Genomic DNA, 22,122 nt, shown 5'->3' with positions numbered 1-22,122 from the left:
TTTCCTTAAGAAAATGTCTTAAGAAGCACCCTTTCCTTAAGAAAATGTCTTAAGAAGCACCCTTTCCTTAAGAAAGGATCTTAAGAAGCACCCTTTCCTTAAGAAAAGGTCTTAAGAAGCACCCTTTCCTTAAGAAAGGGTCTTAAGAAGCACCCTTTTCTTAAGAAAGGGTCTTAAGAAACACCCTTTCCTTAAGAAAGGGTCTTAAGAAGCACCCTTTCCTTAAGAAAGGGTCTTAAGAAGCACCCTTTCCTTAAGAAAGGGTCTTAAGAAGCACCCTTTCCTTAAGAAAGGGTCTTAAGAAGCACCCTTTCCTTAAGAAAGGGTCTTAAGAAGCACCGTTTCCTTAAGAAAGGGTCTTAAGAAGCACCGTTTCCTTAAGAAAGGGTCTTAAGAAACACCCTTTCCTTAAGAAAGGGTCTTAAGAAGCACCCTTTCCTTAAGAAAGGGTATTAAGAAGCACCCCTTCCTTAAGAAAGGGTCTTAAGAAGCACCCTTTCCTTAAGAAAGGGTCTTAAGAAGCACCCTTTCCTTAAGAAAGGGTCTTAAGAAGCACCCCATCCTTAAGAAAGGGTCTTAAGAAGCACCCCATCCTTTGGAAAGGACTTAAGAAGAACGTATATTATGCCTTAACGTGCATAATATATCCTTCTACAAAATTCTTTTTTACTTTTAATTACTCCCATTTTGTTGTATTCCTCTGCAGAAATTAGTTCTATGTCCAAAAAGAAATCACATACGGAATAAATTCTTTTTTAATCAACATTATAGTGACTACCCCGACCATAAAATGCAACGCTGTAAGTATAGTCAGATAAATTTTTAGGAAATGTAGTTGGCAACACCTGCATACTTATCTGGGATTGTGCTGAAATTGGCTACGAACACCAATTGTAAGCAAATTAAAGACACGAACCTTCGAGGCAACTTCAGATAAATGGACAGCAAGATATGAAAATTTAATTTTGTTCCGTTATTTCAATGCAACTCATTGGTCATTGTTATCCAACTTTGTATTTTCTATCTCTCTCATTCTTACATGAATTTACATTACTAAATGCAGGGCTGCCAAGTTGGTGGTTTTCCCGCTACTTGTGGTGATTTTTGACATACAAAAACCACTGTTTAAGCATGAATGTCAACTGTTTTAAGGTAAAAATCGCTACAGACCTATGGTGCGTATGTGGCTGTAGCGATTTTTACCTCGGAACAGTTGGTATCCCTGACTAAATGTTCGTTCTCTCTGTTATACGGCGTTTAGATTATAGTTTTTTGCAGGGTTAACCTTCTTTATAAGGATTTATTTGAAGTATACACAATGGAAATGACATTTGAAACCCAGAACCACTTGGTTAACCCGGTTATATGTAAACGGCCTATTTCCCTTGTTACATATCATGCCATGTGAACAACATAAACGATAACCTTTGTTGTACATCGATAAACGATAATGCAAAGTTGGCAACATTTTCGATGTATTATGTAATCGAAATGCCACCATCGCTAGCCTCACATTTTTTTACCATCACTAATAAAAAGAAAAAATTAAGATTTGTTTGTCGTGCAACAGATATTCTACAAATAAATTAATAAAAAAATCACAAAAACACATTGCCAAAATGATTATTATGCACGTTGAATTGGAACCGGGGTTCCGTAAAGCAGATATAAATAATTTACCAACAATAAACAGTCAAACGGTCTTTGATTTCATAGCAAATGTTGCCAAGGGTCAACAAAATCTAGTGAGGTAAATAGAAATGAAATTCTTAAGAGAATTTATAGAATTTTATAAATAATTCTTCCATTATTCGACAGACAATCAACCCAAGATGCCGACTTGCGTGTTGACTACGTCCAAATACGTCGTTTGGCTGAGGAAACCGATGTAAAAGCCTTAGTATTCCCCGCCGCCACAGCATTAGCATCCCGAGTAGAAGGACATGTGCGTGTTAGCATTAAAGTGGACACCAAAAAGCAAGCAATAACAGAATCGGTGTGTGATCGTTGCTCCGGAAAGGGTAGGTGTTGTTTGTGTGATGGGTTTCAAGGTACTTTATGTGCAGCAGTTAGAGATGTGACCTAATAACCACATATTGGGAAATTTAACTAAAGTACAGTGAAGTGCATTCATTTCTTCTTGAGCTACGTGACGCTGTTGCTGTTCGCGAATATAAATATAAGCAATGAAAGGGCATTTAAAACAAGAAAGTGCATCTTCTATAGAACGAGATGGAAATTCCTCCTGAAGAAGCGTATCACCTGAAACAATGCAACATTGGACCAACCGTTAAAACATTTATTTATTTATTTATTATTAAAAGGTGTTCACTTTCAACGCATTGTCAGGTTCGAATAGAGGGGGAGAAACAGAGTGAAGAAAATTGTAGAAGAGCCGTTCTCCCTGCCACGCAGTTTCACAACATTCTACAATGAGAGTTATTTCAAATGTCATATGAATGCAAAATTCTCCCTGCCCTTGGGCTCGTAATGAATTGTAGCGGCAACTATTAAGCAATTGAATGAAACCGGAGTAGTGTGTCTATCATATCAGTCGAGGACCAAACCAAAAAATACCGCGTTTGGAGCGTTAGATACTATAGTTGGGTTCGTCAGTCATATGTAGAATTCAAAAAGAAGAAGAAGGCGAAAAGCCGACCCTTTGGGTCGTCTACTGTAAAGTAGATGACCCTTTGGGTCGTCTACTGTAAAGTAGATGACCCTTTGGGTCGTCTACTGTAAAGTAGATGACCCTTTGGGTCGTCTACTGTAAAGTAGATGACCCTTTGGGTCGTCTACTGTAAAGTAGATGGCCCTTTGGGTCGTCTACTGTAAAGTAGATGGCCCTTTGGGTCGTCTACTGTAAAGTAGATGGCCCTTTGGGTCGTCTACTGTAGAGTTGATGGTCTTTTGGGTCGAACTTTTATATCGTTGTAATCGGGGCCCCAATAAGCCTAACCCTATTCTACATCCAGGCAGAAACACCTACCCAAATTTTCTGAAAAACCTCTATTTCCTTCGGACTCGTCGAGTAGAAAGATATTCCGCATCCTCAAGATAATAAATTCAGACTGCACTCAATTTTTTAGAGATGCCTCCCTAACTCACTGCAGCGATTTTAGTATGAAATAGTTTATTCTCTCTGCTGCATGTAAAGTACATATATGTAATTTCATCAACCCCCATTCGCTTTTAAAACATTGCTCTTTTTTCCCCTCCCAACAGAATCATGTCCCCATTTGCTGACCCTTATATTTTGGCTGCATCGTAAAAGCACAGACACCGATACACCCATAGTACATGATTTTTGGGGCCATGAAACAGAGGCTCTGATGGAGGAAGGCCGCTTGGAATCGCTACGGCTGCGTGATATCTTTGCTTGCGAAGAGTTACGTATGGAATGTGATGTAGAGGCAGCAGCTGTAACTGATGTGGAAGGTGCTGCTTTCTTGGAAGCTGTATTAGATGAAATGGAAGGTCAAGGTCTGAAGGATACAGCCCTGTATCGCCATTTTAGAGGCACCACAGAAGAATTTGAACCCATCTATATACATCATGCCCTGCTAGATTCAAAAAATAATGGCATTAAAGATGCCAACACTTTCCTCCAGTACATGGACGAACAATGTAAATTGGGACTATTCGATCGTATTGCCTCCGTTTCAAAATCTAGTTATAAATCTTCTCTCTGGCTGGAAACGCAGTATATGAGATTGCGTTGTTCGCTGATACATCGCATTGCCTCGCGAAAAGATACAATTGAAGATGAACAAATTTTGGAGGCTCTCTTTTGTAAAAATCGCGATTGTAACATTGAAGAGAAGCAGCAAATGAAGCAACACAAACGTTTCATATTGAAACAAACTGAGAAATTGGAAAATAAAACATACAATGAATGTGGCCTACTGATAAGTGAAAGTTATCCCTACATCTGTGCCTCACCAGATGGCATTACGGATGATCATATTGTGGAAATTAAAGCGCCCAAGACTGATGAAGAATTTGAAAAATATCTAGAAGGGCGGGAGACAATTGCCCCGAAATATATGGCTCAAATACAAATACAAATGTACGCAGCCAATGTTACCAAAGCATTATATTGTGTTCTCAGCCCCACCTTTGATACCAATGGAGCACTGCATTATGTTTGGGTTCAGGCTGATATGGAATTTGTGGCAAGTTTATTAAGTGCCGCCGAAGACTTTTGGAAAGAGGTGGTATTTCCTCGGTTGGCGAAAATCTATTTTCAAAATAATCGATAAATGATTGAAAAGAATGCAAGCAATAAAAATTGTTTACATTATTGTAAAAAAAACACACACACACGCGCTAAATCACATAGCCATTACTTCTTTTACCATTATGTCGTTTACGAATAGGAAGTATTAATAAAATTGTTTTTAAAACCCACTTTGTATGTTTTTTTGTGTTTTAGAAATAACTGAAAAGTTGTTTTTGCTACTATTGTTGGTGGGATTAATTAAATGTTGGCTGTTCAAAACTTACCTTTGGCAAATATTTGCAATGAAATTACAGCCTTTGTTTCGCCATGACAATTACTGGCAATAACGGAGTATGTTCCGGTAAAATCTAATTTGGCATATGGTATTTCCAAACGATATTCAGGACCTTCACCAATGCGTCGGAAGTGTGGAGCGTCTTTGTAATATTCAGGCTGCAAAAGAAAAAAAAGAATGGAAATGAAATTTTGTTGAAAAACTTTGTTAAATCAAAACAAGTAAAAAAAGTGTCAGTCGGCTTTACCGACAGATATATACCCTCAGCCAATGTGAAGTGAAACTTTCACCTACAGACAGATCGAATGTATTTAAGGTATCTTCAGAATTTTGTGGACCTTTTTGAACAAAATATTACGATGGCCAAGTTTTGGACCGAATCGGCAGATCCGTTCGAGAGTCATAGGGGTTGTTTTTTGCAATTTTCAGGCTAAGGTATGGACTTGCCCCTGATGAAACTTGTACCCTCGTATGGGGGCAGTGAGTACAAGTTGTTGCAACAAAAATCAAAGCGATTAGAGAGCAGGTCCTAATCTGAACTTATCCGAAATTTTGTGTAGGAGGTACCCGAAGGAGTACCCATATTGGAGCCTCATCTAGGTCTGGTAATAACTGAGTATGTTCCGGTAAAATCTAATTTGGCATATGGTATTTCCAAATGATATTCAGGACCTTCACCAATGCGTCGAAAGTGTGGAGCGTCTTTGCTGCAAAAGAAGAATGGAAATGGGGGAGTTTGCCATTCTCCTACCAGGCGCGTCTTCCCGGGTGGCGGATGGGAAGGGGGTCAATGCAATGTGTGGAGCCGAAGCCGTCCATGGCAACCAAAGCCGGACCTGACCCCGCACATAGTGGAGACCCTGGGGGTCCTCGGACCCCTCGTGGACCAAAAATTGGATCGGGGTAGTTCCCTTAAATAAATTAACAAAAATGGGTAGAAAGAACAGGAGAAATAAAGTTACGGTGCAAGGAGTTAATAACCCAGTACCGGCGACAAGCGTTGGTGTGACCACAAGCCATGTGTCGTCGAAATCAAGCGATTGTGATACGGCTGTGTTAGGTGTGGATGCCTTGGCACCTACAGCTGTACCTATTACAAGTGCATCAATTCCAACCCCCGGCAATTCAAACGGAACATGATTTAGCCAGGGCTGGTGAAAGCCAGTCGACGGCAGACTGGACCGAAGTTGTAGGCGGGGACGACCTTCACGGGACCCTCAGAAGAACTATTCATGACAGTTTGGAGAGGCAAAGTAGGGAACTCCTCGACCAGCTGGATAGGCTTGTACCGGATGAGCATTGTGAGGATATACTCCCGGAGGAATTGTTACACAATCTGACTGACGATGAGCTGGACACCACGGTGATCCCGGCCAAGTCTACACAGGAAGATTGCTGTGACTCTAACAAAGGGAGTACGAGCCCTGATACCCAACCGGATGCAAGTCTGATTACGACTGGTCCTGTGCCGGCACTTGCCGACAATAGGCTTCAAAGGCAGACTGCAACTGAAACGATGTCCGACGACGGGGAATATAACGAGATCCCGACAACGGGCAGCGACTCGAAAGTTGCATCTGCACGCGAAGCATCGGATGCGAAGCACTACAAACGTGCTGTATCCTATCTCCGCAAGTTCGTAGGGAGAGATGCGAACATGCATTCGGCGAGGGATGTCCACCTCATCAGGGGTAAGCTGAAATTCATAAGGAAGTTCGAGAGAACTTACGCGCGTGAATTTCATCGCGAGCTCCAGGTGGAAAGGATCTTCCTCCCGTATAAAGTAGTGGAGCCGGTTAAGCCTACTGCCTCTGGCAAATGTGCTGCGCCGAAACCTGTTCAGAAGCTTAACCCGAACTGACAGGTAAAGTGTAAGGCTAATGAGTGCACCCCCAAACCTACGGGCACCCCTAGTGATGACCGACCGGTAAAGGACTCTGCCTCAAAGCCCCGATTCTGCTCCGAAAGGCAAGGGTGAAGCGGCCGGAAATGCTGGTCTCAATAGGAAGATGGTTAGGCCAGCTAAGGAAACATTGTCTTTTGGAGGAACGAACAAGGCCCCGCAACATAAAAGGCATCCACCTCCTCTGGAAAAGTTAACCCCAAGGCGCACGGTCAAGGACGCAAGAAGCCATACAGTAGACCGGTTACAGTGGCAGATGATAAAGACCTTCATTTGGCAATCATCGACAGAGCTGACCCAAATTCAATGTATAGAAGACCTCAAGAGGTTTTCTTCTTTATATAAAAGACCTTCAGAGGTCTTCTTCTGTCTATAGAAGACATCAAGAGGTCTTCTTCTGTATATAAAAGACCTCAAGAGGTCTTCTTCTGTCTATAGATGACATCAAAAAGTCTTCTTATGTCTATAGAAGACATCAAGAATTATTCTTTCTGTAGAAGACCTGAAGAGGTTATCATCCAGATGTTTTCTTCTGTCTATAGAAGACATCAAGAGGTCTTTTTCTGTCTACGGAAGACATCAAGAGGTCTTCTTCTGTCTATAGAAGACATCAAGAGGTCTTCTTCTGTCTACGGAAGACAGCAAGAGGACCTCTTCTAACTATAGACGACCTCAAGAGGTCATCTGTTCATAGAAGACCTCAATATTTCTTCTTTTATCTATGGAAGATCCAAGAGGTATTCTTCTGTCTATAGAAGACATCAAGAGGTCTTCTTCTGTCTATAGAAGATATCAAGTGGTCTTCTTCTGTCTATAGAACACCTCAGGAGGTCTTCTTTTGTCCATAGACGACCACAAGAGGTCTTCTTTTGTCTGTAGAAAACTCAAGAGGTCTTCTTCTGTCTATAGAAGACCTCAAGAAGCCGTCTTCTATCTACGGAAGACCTCAAGAAGCCGTCTTCTGTCTACGGAAGACATCAAGAGGTCTTCTGTCTATAGAAGACATCAAGCGATCTTCTTCTGTCTGTAAAAGACCTCAAGAGGTTTTTTATATAATAGACCTCAAGAGGTCTTCTTCTGTCTATAAAATACCTCAAGAGGTCTTCTTCTGCCTATAGAAGACATCAAGAGGTCCTCTTCTACCTATAGACGACCTCAAGAGGCCTTTTGTCCATAGAAGACCTCGAGAGGTATTCTTCTCTCTAAAGAAGACATCAACAGGTCTTCTTCCGTATATAGAAGACATCAAGTGGGCTTCTTCTGTCTAAAGAACACCTTAATAGGACTTCTTCTGTCTATAGAAGATCTCAGGAGGTCTTCTTTTGTCCATAGACGACCACAGGGGGTCTTCTTTTGTCTGTAGAAAACTCAAGAGGTCTTCTTCTGTCTATAGAAGACCTCATGACGCCGTCTTCTGCCTACGGAAGACATCAAGAGGTCTTCTGTCTATAGAAGACATCAAGCGATCTTCTTCTGTCTGTAGAAGACCTCAAGAGGTTTTTTTATATAAAATAAGACATCAAGAGGTCTTCTTCTGTCTATAAAATACCTCAAGAGGTCTCATTCTGCCTATAGAAGACATCAAGAGGTCCTCTTCTACCTATAGACGACCTCAAGAGGTCTTCTGTCCATAGAAGACCTCAATATGTCTTCTTTTATCTACGGAAGATCCAAGAGTTATTCTTCTATCTATAGAAGACCTCGAGAGGTATTCTTCTCTCTAAAGAAGACATCAACAGGTCTTCTTCCGTATATAGAAGGCATCAAGTGGTCTTCTTCTGTCTAAAGAACACCTTAATAGGACTTCTTCTGTCTATAGAACACCTCAGGAGGTCTTCTTTTGTCCATAGACGACCACAAGAGGTCTTCTTTTGTCTGTAGAAACCTCAAGAGGTCTTCTTCTGTCTATAGAAGACCTCAAGACGCCGTCTTCTGTCTACGGAAGAAATCAAGAGGTCTTCTTCTGTCTGTAGAAGACCTCAAGAGGTTTTTTTTATATAAAAGAAGACATCAAGAGGTCTTCTTCTGTCTATAAAAGACATCAAGCTGTCTTCTGTCTACGGAAGACATCAAGAGGTCCTCTTCTACCTATAGACGACCTCAAGAAGTCTTCTTTTATCTATGGAAGATCCAAGTGGTATTCTTCTGTCTATAGAAGACCTTGAGAGGTATTCTTCTCTCTAAAGAAGACCTCAACAGGACTTCTTCTGTCTATAGAACACCTCAGGAGGTCTTCTTTTGTCTATAGACAACCACAAGAGGTCTTCTTTTCTCTTTAGAAACCTCAAGAGGTCATCTTCTTTTTATGGAAGACCTCAATAGGTCTTTTCCTGTCTATAGAAAATCTGAAAAGGTGGTAAGATCGAGCAAATAGGAGTTCAGCCTTTCAAAAATCACACCAGGGAAGGTAGCAGACGCCATCCGCATACGTAACGATCTTAATGCCGTCTGCAAGGGGTGGAATACACTAAAGTAGAGGTTAAACTCTACCTTAGAGAAATCTCTAGGGTCTTCGACTTGCTATACCTGAATTCCATATAATTAATTGATTATCTAACGTTTCAAACATGACCGATGGGTAGTCTGCTCGATGTCCCCAAACATTTTGGAGTGCTTTGGTACAATAGCAAAGGCTTTGCTTATGGAACCCTAGGCTATAGCAATTTTAGATGCTGAGGAGGAGTAAAGCCTCAAGAGTCTTTCCTAGAGGCGACAAAATCGAATTCGGTAATTCACAGCGGGACCACTCTGGCCATTTCCAGATTTAGGGTCCGATGTGGGTGGCTAGCGACAGGTTGAGAACTTTCGTAAGATACTCAACTGTCGGCTCTTTCGGCATTACCGAACGGTTTGGATGATTTAGCGTTCCTGATGGCATTTGCAACATTATCCATTAAAATTGTGGTGGTTCCTCCGTAGTAAGAAAAGTTTAAATGAGACGCAGTACTCTTCTCTTTGCCGTAGACAAAGGGTCTAGTTGACCAGGAATCAGAAACCCGGAAGGCCAAAAATGTAAATCTAAAAATCCTTCTCTCAAAACAATAGAAAAATTCAAATTCAAAACAATTACTAATTCAAAATAAATTTCAAAATTTTGTGATAACAACAATTGTGGATAGGAGAGTGAGTGGCAGACCGGGGTAGTATTTTCAGAAGTTCATGACATAATTTTAAGATTCATAACAGCGACGAGCTGGAGGTAGAGTTGCACGCTAAAATTTAAACATAATCCAAATGACGCCACGACAACGTTGTTGATTTTTTGCAGTGCCTGTCTGCTGCTGTTAGAATTCATTGGCTGGCTGTTTCAAAAGAGAAAACAATTTGTGATTCATAAAATATGATTTTATTACAGTTAATAATTTGTTTAATGCTGCTATTTTAATGCCATATAAGCTCAAATTCAATAGAAGCAAGTTTGTCTGTTGTTGTTCTCGTTGGTCGTTTGGTCGTTGGGTGTCTAGTTGGCGACCCGACCACAGACCGCAAAACGATATAAACGTCAGCAAAGTGTGCGTTTAAAAAATATTGCAAAAAAAGTGACGTCGATTGAGGTTTACGTTTTGTTACAAATCACCGGCCGCCAAAAACGGAACGCCGCCGCCGCGCAGGAAGACATGACACAAAGTGACAAGCCAATAAAACATATTTTCTTTTATTTTTTGGGTAGGATTGAAGGCTTGGAACTTTTGGGATTGGTTATTGGAGAATTTAATTTCGGTGTTTAAAATTTTGTGCCTTTCCATTTTGACATTCAAATTTCCTTGGGTGGCTGTCCCCGGCGGTGCAATGTTAAGCAGCATTCAGAAGGTCGTGGTGTCAGTGGAGTTAGGTCCGCTGTTTATGCTTCATACCCCATAAACGACGAAAAATGTACGCTGTAACTTCAAAAACTATTTTTTTTAACAGACACGAAAATATTTTTTCTTTTTAAAATTAGGGATCTGCTCATGGGACATTTTGGGCCTGTTATGTTTTCTACGGGTACATATTTAGCTGTTGGCAAAGCAGACTGATTCTTATTTACCTGTTTTCCCTACACTTAGCTAACAAGATTTCTAAATGAAAATCCCTCCCTGTAATTGACATCCCTAACACCCAACTCCATTCATTCATGCGTCTGACCGACCGGCCTAACAACATCCATCTAAATCAGCATCAAATCGGAATGAACAGAACAGAAATATTGTTGCAAAGTATTTCATGACAAAAAACGTAAACGTTCAAAAAAAGTTTGGTGTAATATCTGCTGTTGTTTTTGCAGCAAGCCAGCTGACTAACTGCTGTTGGCCAGAGACTGGTCCAACCAGGCCGCCGCGTGTAATGTTGTCGTTATTTTCTGTTGTTTTTTTATTTTTGTCATTAATTCAATTTTCCTTTTATGTTCACAATGACATTGATCGCGCTCTTCACACAGAGAGATAATTTGAAATTGTATCCCGTAATTGTATTTTATTTTGAGTTTTGTTTCGTTTTTCCTCCGAACATTTATGCTTAAATAGTTTTATAATTGATGTTGTTTGTTGTTGTTGTGATATGGCTGAGTCTAACGAGCATTGTTTTTTCCACAAAAATGGTTAAAATATTCCTTCATTATTTATGAAGTAGATTTTTACCTGGCAAATTTTGTAACATTAAAAGACGTGAACGGAATTTCTTTGCAGAAGTAATTCTAGAAACGCTGGGAAACCACCAATCGGGAACATTTGTGTGATGTGAAACTTGAAAATTTTTAATTTTTTTCGTAATGTGAATTTTTAAAATTTTATTCGAGCTGATGAAACACCGGATCGATCATGGGTCGCGGTATAACTCTAATCCGTTGCATGGAAGAAATACCTACAGCAAAACCAAAATATATGTAAGAGCTAAATCGAAGTACTTGGGCTATAGGTACGGTAATCAATCTCGCTGAATGTAAATAGCATACATTTACAAATGTGTAAAAAGTAAAAAAAAAACTTTGGAGGTCTTCTAAAGCCAACAGAAGACCTTTGAAGGTCTTCTAATAATAACCGAAGATATTTGGAGGTCTTCTAAAGCCAAGAGAAGGCCTTTGGAGGTCTTCTTAGGACAACAGAAGACTATTAGAGGTCTTCTAAAGACAATGGAAGACCTCTGGTGGGCTTCTAAAAACAACAGAAGACCTATGGAGGTCTCCAACTGAGGACATCAGAAAACCTCTGAAGGTTTTCTAAAAGCAACAGAAAAGTCTTTAGAAGTCTAATAAGAAGACCTTTGAAGGTATTTTAATGATAACCGAAGACCTTTGGAGGTCTTCACTACACAGCAGAAGACCTTAGGAGGTCTTTTATAGACAACAGGAGATCTCTTGAGGTATTTAAAAGACCTTTGGAGATCTTCTAAAGACAACAGAAGACTTTTGGGGGTCTTCTAAAGCGAAGAGGAGGCCTTCGGAGGTCTTCTTAGGACAACAGAAGACTATTGGAGGCCTTCTAAAGCCAATGGAAGACCTGCGGTGGTCTTCTATAGACAACATTAAACCTCTGAAGGTCTTCTGAAGACATTAGAAAACCTCTGGAGGTCTTCCAAAATCAACAGAAAAACTCTAGAAGTCTTATACGGACAACAGAATACCTTTGGAGGCCTTCTATACATAACATAATACCTTTGGAGGTCTTTCATAAACAACAAAAGATCTCCTGAGGTCTTCTAAAGACAACAGAAGGTCTTTTGGGGTCTTATAAAGCCAACAGAAGACCTTTGGAGGTCTTCTTAAGCCAACAGAAGACTTTTGGGGGTCTTTTTAGGACAACAGAAGACTATTGGAGGCCTTTAAAAACAATCTCTTGAGGTCTTCTAAAGACAACAGAAGACTTTTGGGGGTCTTCAAAAGCCATGAGAAGGCATTTGGAGGTCTTCTTAGAACAACAGAAGACTATTGGAGGCCTTCTAAAGGCAATGTAAGACCTCTGGTGGTCTTCTGATAATAAACCTCTGAAGGTCTTCTGAAGACAGAAAACCTCTGGAGGTCTTCTAAAGACAACAGAAAAATCTCTAGACGTCTTATATGGACAACAGAAGATCTTTGGAGGTCTTCTATACACAGCAGGATACCTTTGCAGGTCTTTCATAGATAACAAAAGATCTCTTGAGATCTTCTAAAGGCAACAGAAGACCTCTGGTGGTCTTCTATAATATCTTTGGAGGTCTTCTAAAGACAACCTCCATAGGTTTTAAATGGACAACAGAAGACCTTCTTCAATAGACATCATACGACTTTTTGAGGTCTTTTCTAATGACACAAGAACACCTATTTCTGCTTAGGGTTTCTTCATTTCATTGGATTACCTAGGTATTCACATGTTCACATATATTTGTAAAACAAATCAAAAATATAGGACATAAACGCCCAATGAAAATAGGGGACAAATAGAATAATTAAACAAGTAAAAAAAGTATCAGTCGGCTTTGCAGACAGAGATATACCCTCAGCCTATATGAATCGAAACTTTCATCTACATAGAGATTTTTGTGGCTCTTTTTGGACATTTGAACTTGCCGACAAAAATGTGGATTAGGATTAAAGTTCAAAATGTTGCGGAGGAGGTACTTGAAGGAATGGACCGACACGGTCCATTATGGAAGTTGATCATTTTTGGGGGGTCATATCTTTTCGATTGATATAGCGCCCACTAAAATGGAGTATGTGGAATATTTTTATAAATGTTTTAGTCAATATGTGAAATATTTTATAATTTGTATTTTTACTTTATGATCAAATAATTTTATCGAATTTTGTCAATATGACAATTTTTTATCGCCGGAAAATCGATAAATTTTTGATTGAATCTTTGAATTTTTGTATCAAATGGCTAAATTTTTTTCTGTGTAGTCACTTTAGTGGGTCATAGTATAACTTTTGTATCAGTATGTCTGGAAGCATGGACTTGTCCACGGAAAACATATGGGCCGATTCCGTACAGCGAGGCGAGTCGTGTCGCGTTGCCAAATGCAATTTTTCGATTCCGTATGGCAATATCGCCTGACGTCGTCAAGTTTTGTCGCCGAAATGTTCATTTTCCGGAGACAACAAATTAGCTGTAGCCGTACATTTTTACTAACGAATAAAAATAAAATAAAAAAAAATAAATAAAAATAACTTGTTATCGACGATTATTTTCTATCGCTGTACGTAGTGCATTTTTTAAATTTTGTCATAGAGACGATAGACGACGCGACATGACTCGCCTCGCTGTACGGAATCGGCCCAATAATCTCGCTGTCAACGGGACCATAATGAACAGCATCGGTATACATTTCCAAAGGATCTTCGAATATGCCCTAAACTGTACTTAGGCATAAATGTTGAACTTTTGTGGGGGAGGTACCCTAAGGAGAGGACCGATATGGAGCATTTTAGAAGATAAACTAAATTTGGACAAAATATTAGGAGATCAAAAGTTTGGACCACATTGGTTGCCCCGTTCAAGATATATCGCGTTCATACCATTTAGTGATATTTGTTAAATATTGGGGGAAATATAGATATTGCCCATCTTCGAACTGAAACTAAGTTTGGACAAAATATGAGAAAAACAAAATTTTGGACCAAATCGGTTGATCCGTTCGAGAGTTATCTTGCGCTCCAACCACTACACACGGTGTTATATGGGTTTTTTGCACCTTTCAGGATATTTTCTCAAGAAGTATGGACTTGCCTTTGAAAAAACTCTTGCCGACGTAAAGGAGGCAGCGTATGCAAGCAAGTTGCTTCAACAGAAATCAAGGTGATTCGAGAGCGGGCCTTAAAGTGCATTTATCCGAAATTTTGTGTGTGGGGTACCCGAAGGAGTGGACAAATATAGTTCATATTCAAACCTGATCTATATCTGGTACACATATTAGGATGTGTAAAGTGTGGACTTAATCGGTAACTCCATTCAAGAGTTATCGAGCGCACAAATTTTTCGAACATTTTCGAACTTTTGTCGGGGAGGTACCTGAAAGAGTGGAGCGATATAGCTTATCATCGAACTTAAATTAAGTTTGGACAAAATATTAATAATTGTTCCACAAACATCCCAGTTGGGACAGGGGAGACTTCTCTCATATCAATGAGTGCACCCCGATTCATATTAGCTCAATGATATGGGACCTACTGTTCATCGCCGAGTCCGAACGGCGTGTCTAAGACACCACTTGTAGAGAAGTTGCCACCGTTGAAAAGTGTTTGATGTTGACTGGCCGGGGAATCGAATCTACGACCTTCGGCGTGCAAGGCGGGTGTGCATACTATTGCATCACGGTGGCATACCATTGCACCACGGTGGACAAAATATTACGACGGCCAAATTTTGGGCCGAATCGGCAGATCCGTTCGAGAGTTATCTTGCGCTCCATCCGCTACATACGATGTCATTTGGTTTTTTGCGCCATTCAGGCTATTTTCTTAGGAAGTATGGACTGATGAAACTTGTACCGTCGTAAATACAAGTTGCTACATCAAAAATCAAAGCGATTCGAAAGCAGGTACTAAACTGCTCTTTTCCGAAATTTTGTATGGGAGGTACCCGAAGGAGTGGACCGATTGAGTCCATATTGGGACCTCATCTAAGTCTGGTAAAAATTTCACGATGTGCAAAGTATGGACCAAATCGGTTTCTCCCTTCAAGGGTTATCGTGCGCACAAATTTTCCGAACATTTTCGAACTTTTGTGGGGGAGGTACCGGAAGTAGTGGACCGATATAACCCATCTTCGAACTTAAACTAAGTTTGGACAAAATATCGTGCGCTCCAGCCAGACAGACGGACGGACATTGCTAAATCGACTGCAAATTACCATTATTTCGATGAGGCACATTTTGCTCGTATGAAACTGTATATACCCTCGTTAGGACAAATGCTGAGGGTATACATTGGGCTGTAAGTTGGAGAAGAACCATGCAACCAATACATACCACGGTGCACTTGAAGCAACTTTAAATGGAAGTAGCTGGAAAGTTTTTGCGGATTCTGAAACTACAATGTTCATAGATGAGAAAAATCAAAAATCAAAAAAATTTGATTTTCACGATTTTGCTTGGAAACCGCTAGCCCTATCAAAAGGGAAATAAAGAAAATGTTGTAGCAGTGAAAATTATCTACAAGATTGATCTTTATGATATTTTCGTAGGTTTTACCATTTTTGAGATATATAAGATAAAGTCATAACACTGTTTTGTGGGGGAGGCGATACAGTCTATATCTTAAAAATTGTAAAACTTACGACAATATGATATAAGTCAATCTTTTAGAGAATTTTTACTGCTACAACATTTTTTCTAATCGCATTTTTATAGGACTTTCGGTTACCAAGCAAAATCGTGAAAACCTAAAAAAACCTAAAATGTGAACTTTGACCACGATTTATTTAAAAAGCGCTCTGGTGATTTTTTTGTTTTGTTGATTTTTCTCATCTATGAACATAGTAGTTTCAGAATACGCAAAAACTTCCCAAGTGTAAGTAGCTTCCATTTAAAGTTGGTTCAAGAGCACTGAGATACCTAATAGCTAACTTTCTACCCAGCAAACCAATCGTAACGAAATCGTAAATCGGATCTGAAATCGTAACGATATCTTAACGAAAGTTGTATGAAGTGGTTGACATAATTTCGAATCGAAATGTCAGAGCGAACATTGATAGATTTCGGTCAGAATTCGGAACGAAATCGGGAGAAAATTTTTGGGAAATTCGGTAGGCGAATTTTTTCTTCCAAATTTTCGTACAGATTTCTAAACGATTTCGGAATAATGTCGTAAGAAAATCGGATATACCTTCCGAATCTTCGTATAGATTTCTGAACGTTTTGGAATAATGTTGTATGAATATCGAAGGAAAAAAGTTTTCTCTGACGCCTCTTTTTATACCCTCAGCATTTATGCTAACGAGGGTATATACACGCAGAAAAAATTTATGTTAGAAATATGTTTGGATCCAAACAAATATATGTTTGAGACCGGTTACATAATATGTTTGGGTCCAAACAATTATATGTTTGCAACATTTTGTAACATATCTCAATTTGATATGTTTGGGTAAAACATATTTTTTATATTAGAACATCTTTTTCATGGGTGGAGAGATGATGTTTGTCAACGAGAGTAATAACAGTGCTCTCGCGGCTGCGGAATGCTGTTTTATAATAAAGAGTTGTGTGTATTGTTTAATAGAAGACGTAGAAGCGAGGAAGGGGGCTTTGATGGCGTGTATGCGCCAAAGTCGTGTGTTTCTTGTTTTGTTGTTGTTAACCAACGTAGCAGGCGAAGAGGATAAGAAGAAATGGTATGAATTATTTAGTTTTTCCTTGCTCTCAGTAATCGGCCACTGGTGCATGTGTTTTTTGTGGCTTTTGGGTTTGTATTTGTTTGCACCAAAACATTTAAATTGTTTGCACCCAAACATATAATTTGTTTGCACCCAAACATATATTTGTTTGCACCCAAACATATGTTATGTTTAGGACTGTTGCAAACATATATTTGTTTGCTGCAAAATATGTTTGGGACATATGTTAGAGAGGCCGTTTTTTATACACTTTCATACGGGCAAAATGTGCCTCATCGAAATAATGGTTTTAGACCCCAAATATGTTTGGACGGAATGTGTTTCAGACAATTTGGAGTTGATTTAGCAATGTCCATCCGTCTGTCTGTCTGGCCGGCTGGTGCGCACGATAACTCTCGAACGGATCAACCGATTCGGTCCAAAATGTGGCTTTTGTAATATTTTGTCCAAACTTAGTTTAAGTTCGAAGATGGGTTATATCGGTCCACTCCTTCCGGTACCTCCCCCACAAAAGTTCGAAAATGTTTGGAAAATTTGTGCGCATGATAACTCTTGAAGGGAATAACCGACCATACTTTGCACATCGTAATATTTCTACCAAACTTAGATGAGGTTTCAATATGGACTCAATCGGTCCACGCCTTCGGGTACCTCCCTCTTGAATCGCTTTGATTTTTTTGCAACAACTTGTATTCACTGCCCCCTATACGACGGTACAAGTTTCATAAGGGGCATGTCCAATCTTCCTGAGAAAATAGCCTAAAAGTTGCAAAGAGCCCCTATGACACCGTGTTTAGTGGTTGGAGCGCAAGATAACTCTCGAACGGATATGCGGATTCGGTCCAAAATGTGGCCTTCGTAACATTTTGTCCAAACATAGCTTAAGTCACTCCTTCAGGTACCACCCCCACAAAAGTTGAAAAATGTTCTGAAAATTGTGCGCACGATAATTTTTGAAGCGAGTGACCGATGTAATCCATACTTTGCACTAATATATCTACCAGGTATAGATCAGGTTCGAGTATGGACTATATTTGTCTCCTCCTTCTGGTACCTCTCACACAAAATTTCGGATAAGTTCACTTTAGGACCTGCTCTCCAATCACTTTGATTTGTTTTGAAGCGATTTGCATTCGCTACCTCCATTAGACGGTAAACGTTTTCTCAGGGGCGAGGCCATATTTTCTGGGAAAACAGCCCGAAAGGTGTTAAACCCCCTATGTCATGTGGCGGTCGGAGAGAACGATAACTCTCGAACTGTTCAACCGATTCGGTCCAACATGGTCTTCGTTATATTATATCCAAACTTAGTTTCATGGGGCAATACCGGTCCACAACTTCCGGTACTTTTCCCCAATATTTAAAAAATGTCACTAAAATGCTAGGACGATATCACTTGAATGGGGCAACCAATTTGGTCCAAACTTTGGACCTCCTAATATTTTGTCAACATTTAGTTTTACTTCTAAAATGGCCCATATCGCTCCTCCCTAAGGGTACCTTCCCCACAAAAGTTCAACATGTGTGTCTTAGTGCAGTTAATTCCTAATCCACATTTTTGTCGGCAAGTTCAAATGTCCAAAAAGGGCCACAAAATTCTGAAGAGACCTTAAATACATTCGATCTGTCCGTAGGTGAAAGTTTCACTTCACATTGGCTTAGGGTATATATCTGTCAGCAAAGCCGACTGACACTTTTTTACTTGTTTTAATTAAAAACAAGAATTTTCCGCATGTTAATCCGTTGCCTTATCAACAACGACTAAAGTAAGTGTTCGTGTGAACACCGTTTTCGTAAAGGCGCGTTCATGTCTGAATTTTGGGCAATTATTTCAGAAAGTATGAACTTGGTCCCGAAAAAAATTGCGCCGTCGTAAAATGGCCCGCAAGAAGAACTTTTTGGAAAAAATTCAAAATGAGTTTGAGAGGAGTCTAACAGCCTCAAATATTGACTACATCGGACCACCCTTTCGGGTACCTACCACACAATATTTGGAAAGAGGGCAACTTAAGGACTCGTCTGGGATCGTTTTTAAATTTTTGGCAATGTGTTGTGTATGTGGCCCTATATAAGACGGTACAATTCTTTCAGGGGCAAATCAATACTTCCTGACAAATTGGTCCAAAAACTCAGAAAACCCCTATAAACATCAGAAGTATTGTGTTTGCTTCTTTTCTCTGGGTCCAAGGCTGAGGGTATATATATCTGCCGGCACATCTGACTGATACTTTCTTACTTGTTTCTCCATCGAAACTGTACCTGCTGCAATAATGTCTAAATTTTTCTTGTCATTCTTTTTTGGATGAATGCAAATTGCACAATGATGCTCTTCGATTCGCATATAATTAAATACCATAAATGGTCACAAAAATGTGGCAGTTCTGCCTCCCTCACAATGAAAATTCTTTTTATACATAAAATTACATATTAAGACTTACACTGAAGCTTTGCTTTGTAGTAAAACCAACAGAAAATTGTTAAAAAAATACGGCTCCAAGTTTTGTGAGGCAACAACGACGTTTAAGGTGCAAAATGCGTCACCAAAAAGTGTAATCCAATATGGTATTGTTGTATTATTATGAATATTGTTGTTGTTTTTTTAGATAGAAAATCTTTTGAAAACAAAGTTTTTTCTTGGTGAAGCTTCTTAACAAAGCATAGATTTTTTTTTTATTTTTCTCACTTTTGTTTTAAGTTAAACACTTGTTTTTGTTTTTTTGCTTTCTTTAGTATATTTTATTTTTTGTTACGAAACATAGAAAGCCACAACAATTGTAGAATACTTTGTACGTTTGGGAATTTGTTGTGAAATTTTTTTTAAGATTTCAGAATTTTTGTTTTTTTTTTTTTTCTAACTTAATATTTTCCTTTTCTTGATTTCGAATTTCCCCGCACAACTATTAACAATTTGCCACAAGTATTTCGCTTTAATAATTTCAGCACCGAACTAAATCTATTTCCTCTGGGGCCAAGCTTTTTATAATTTTTTTGTTTCCTTTGAAAAAACGCCCAAGATTTTTTTCTTTCTCAATTCTTGAAGAAATAACGCATTTAAACCCACATTTGTACATTTATTATTTTTAAACAAATTTTATTGTTTTTATTTATTGGTAACAATTGTAAATTGCCCATAAATTGCTAAAAACAGTTACAATTTTAAACCCGACAGACAGCCAATAAATAAAACACATAAAATAAAAACAAATATTCACCACCACATAATTTGTCTGAACTTGACTTTGAGAAAAAATATTTATGTTTTGTTTCTTATTTATTTTTTACAACTGAATGATTTAATATAACAACAAAAACTGTCACATAATTTGTCGTTATTGTTGCTGCTGTTTGCAAACGAATTCTAACCGCTTTCTGTATTTTTTCGCCACCAACCCACTTGTGTATCGAAAAACGTTTTCCAAGTAACTGAATCTGAAATCTGTGTTCGAGCATTGTTGGAAAAAAAACCCAACCATAGAATGTTAACAGCGACGAAGCAGCAGTAGCGCAAGCGCAACTTTTTTAGGAAGTTAGGGAGCTGAATGTTTGTCTATTTGAAAATCTTAAACGCTCGTTATGTTGTTGCTGATTATGTGGGGAGGTATTGTGACGTAGAATGTTGTCTATGCGAGCTGTTGGGTGATGAAAAATCAAAGCTCTCTTGATTTCTATTTTATCTCAATTATGGATTATGAGTGGGTATGTAATTGTGCCACCTGGGCAAGAGATATCAGAAGGAAATCTTTGTAGATGAGTTATGTATATTTCATCCTCTTAGATGAGTTCCAGGGAGTCTCTTTGGGAGAGCTGAATAAAGTCCATATAGACGGATTGAATAAAGTCTTTATGGTCGAGCTGAAGAGAGATTTTATGGACGAGTTGGAAGGAGTCTTTATAGGAGAAGAAGGTATCTATAGATGGACTGAAGGAGGGCTCAAAAAACGGGCTGAGTCTCTATAGACGAGCCGAATAGAGTTTATAAAGACGAACTGAAAAGTGGTTCTTAGATGAAATGGAGTGCGTTTCTATAACGAGATGAAGGAAATTTTTATAGAAGAGATAAAGGGAGCCTTTATAGATGGTCTGAAAGGGGCCTCTATAGACGATCTTAAGAGAGTCTCTATAGACTCTGAAGAGAGTCTCTGAAGACGAGCTGCAGAGAGTCGTTATAGAAGAGCTGCAGGTTTATTTTTTTGAAATAGAAAATTGGTGGCGTTTTTTACTGAGATAGCTGTTACAATTTTGATTTTCAAAATAGTCTGGCTTAATCCCATTGTTGTTGTTTTTATATTTAAAACAACTAATTCATCAGTGAAGAAGGTTTGGCATTGTTCGCCAAGGGGTAAGGCAGGGAAGACTAGTTTCGATCCTCGCCACAGGATCTCATCAGTTCCCTTGGTTCTTCTTTGTGGATATTCTCCAACGAAGTTATTATTCAATAACTTCTTCAACAAAAAACTTTTTATACCCAAACATCAATCGTCAGCTCGAAGTATAAAGGTGAACCAAGAAAAAACTTCAATGAGAAGTTTTTCTTTGGCAACCTCACACAACCCCAACCCCCAGGTTTACTTACTTACTTAGCTGGCCCATTACAGAACATTTGTTCTATAGGCCGAACTAAGAAAAGATCTCCAATTCTCTCTATTTGTTGCTTCGCTTTCTGGAATACCGCGCCTTTTCATCTCATCATCCACTTGTTTGCGCCATCTATTCCTTGGCCTGCCAATTTTGCGTGCACCGCCAAGCGGTCCGTGTTTATACACCTTTTTAGCGGGGTCATCATCGCTCATTCTTATGATATGGCCTAGCCAACGCAATCGCTGCATCTCGATACGTTTAACAATATTGATGTCGTTGTACAGCAGATACAGCTCGTGGTTCATGCGACGTCGATATTCACCGTCAACGCAGATTGGTCCGTAGATCTTTCGAAGAATTTTTTCTCTCAAACACACCAAGCACTGCCATGTCTGCGTGCGCAAGTACCCAGGCTTCGGAGTTATTTTTGTTTGACGAGATGTGGCTTTGTTTTTGAACTGCTTACTTAAACCAAAGTAGCATCTGTTGCCAATATAATTCTTCTTTTTATTTCACAACTGATGTCGTTTGTTGTGTTTACGGAGGTTCCGTAGGGGATGGAAGATACCAAGCAACGGTCCTGACCGGTTTTAACATGGCAAAGCCCAGGATTTATCTTGGTCCCTCTTTCATCTCAAGTGGACACTGACCTCCCCGTGGTGTCACCTGGGGAACTGTCTTTAACACCCGTTAAAGGTAGTGAGCTAACATGTGCCGCGCGTTCTCCCATAAGAACGTTAAAAACTTGGGTTTGGGCGTCGGGTTAGTAACCCTCCCCTAGAAAAAACAGCATACTATGAAAAAACGAAGAAAAGGAAAAAAACCCCTCTAAAGT

At 39.3% G+C, this 22,122-nt stretch overlaps 2 protein-coding genes across 13 annotated transcripts in view; one reads left to right on the top strand and one right to left on the bottom strand.

The window, feature by feature from the left end:
• The window catches only part of Strn-Mlck (Stretchin-Mlck), a 227,162-nt gene that overhangs the window by 69,170 nt on the left and 135,870 nt on the right, over window positions 1–22,122 (bottom strand). For 11 of the 12 annotated variants that reach the window (XM_073990022.1, XM_073990046.1, XM_073990020.1 and 8 more), the window contains one exon: window positions 4,507–4,675. In XM_073990022.1, the coding sequence (XP_073846123.1) occupies window positions 4,507–4,675 (169 nt within the window). Of the gene's footprint in view, window positions 1–4,506; window positions 4,676–19,147; window positions 19,665–22,122 lie in introns of those variants that run through there. The other variant, XM_073990032.1, reaches the window with a different exon arrangement.
• Window positions 1,483–4,410, top strand: LOC141405559 (uncharacterized). The gene is made up of 3 exons (XM_073990061.1): window positions 1,483–1,750; window positions 1,819–2,021; window positions 3,226–4,410. The coding sequence occupies exons 1-3, from the start codon at window positions 1,620–1,622 to the stop codon at window positions 4,260–4,262; spliced, it is 1,371 nt and encodes a 456-aa protein (XP_073846162.1). The 5' UTR covers window positions 1,483–1,619; the 3' UTR covers window positions 4,263–4,410.

Source organism: Musca autumnalis, unplaced genomic scaffold (genome assembly GCF_047663935.1).
Source record: "Musca autumnalis isolate F117 unplaced genomic scaffold, ASM4766393v1 scaffold_5, whole genome shotgun sequence".
In the NCBI taxonomy this organism is placed as follows: Eukaryota; Metazoa; Arthropoda; class Insecta; order Diptera; family Muscidae; genus Musca; species Musca autumnalis.
Note: the sequence above shows the minus strand (reverse complement) of the source record. Positions and strands in the feature narration are given on the sequence as shown.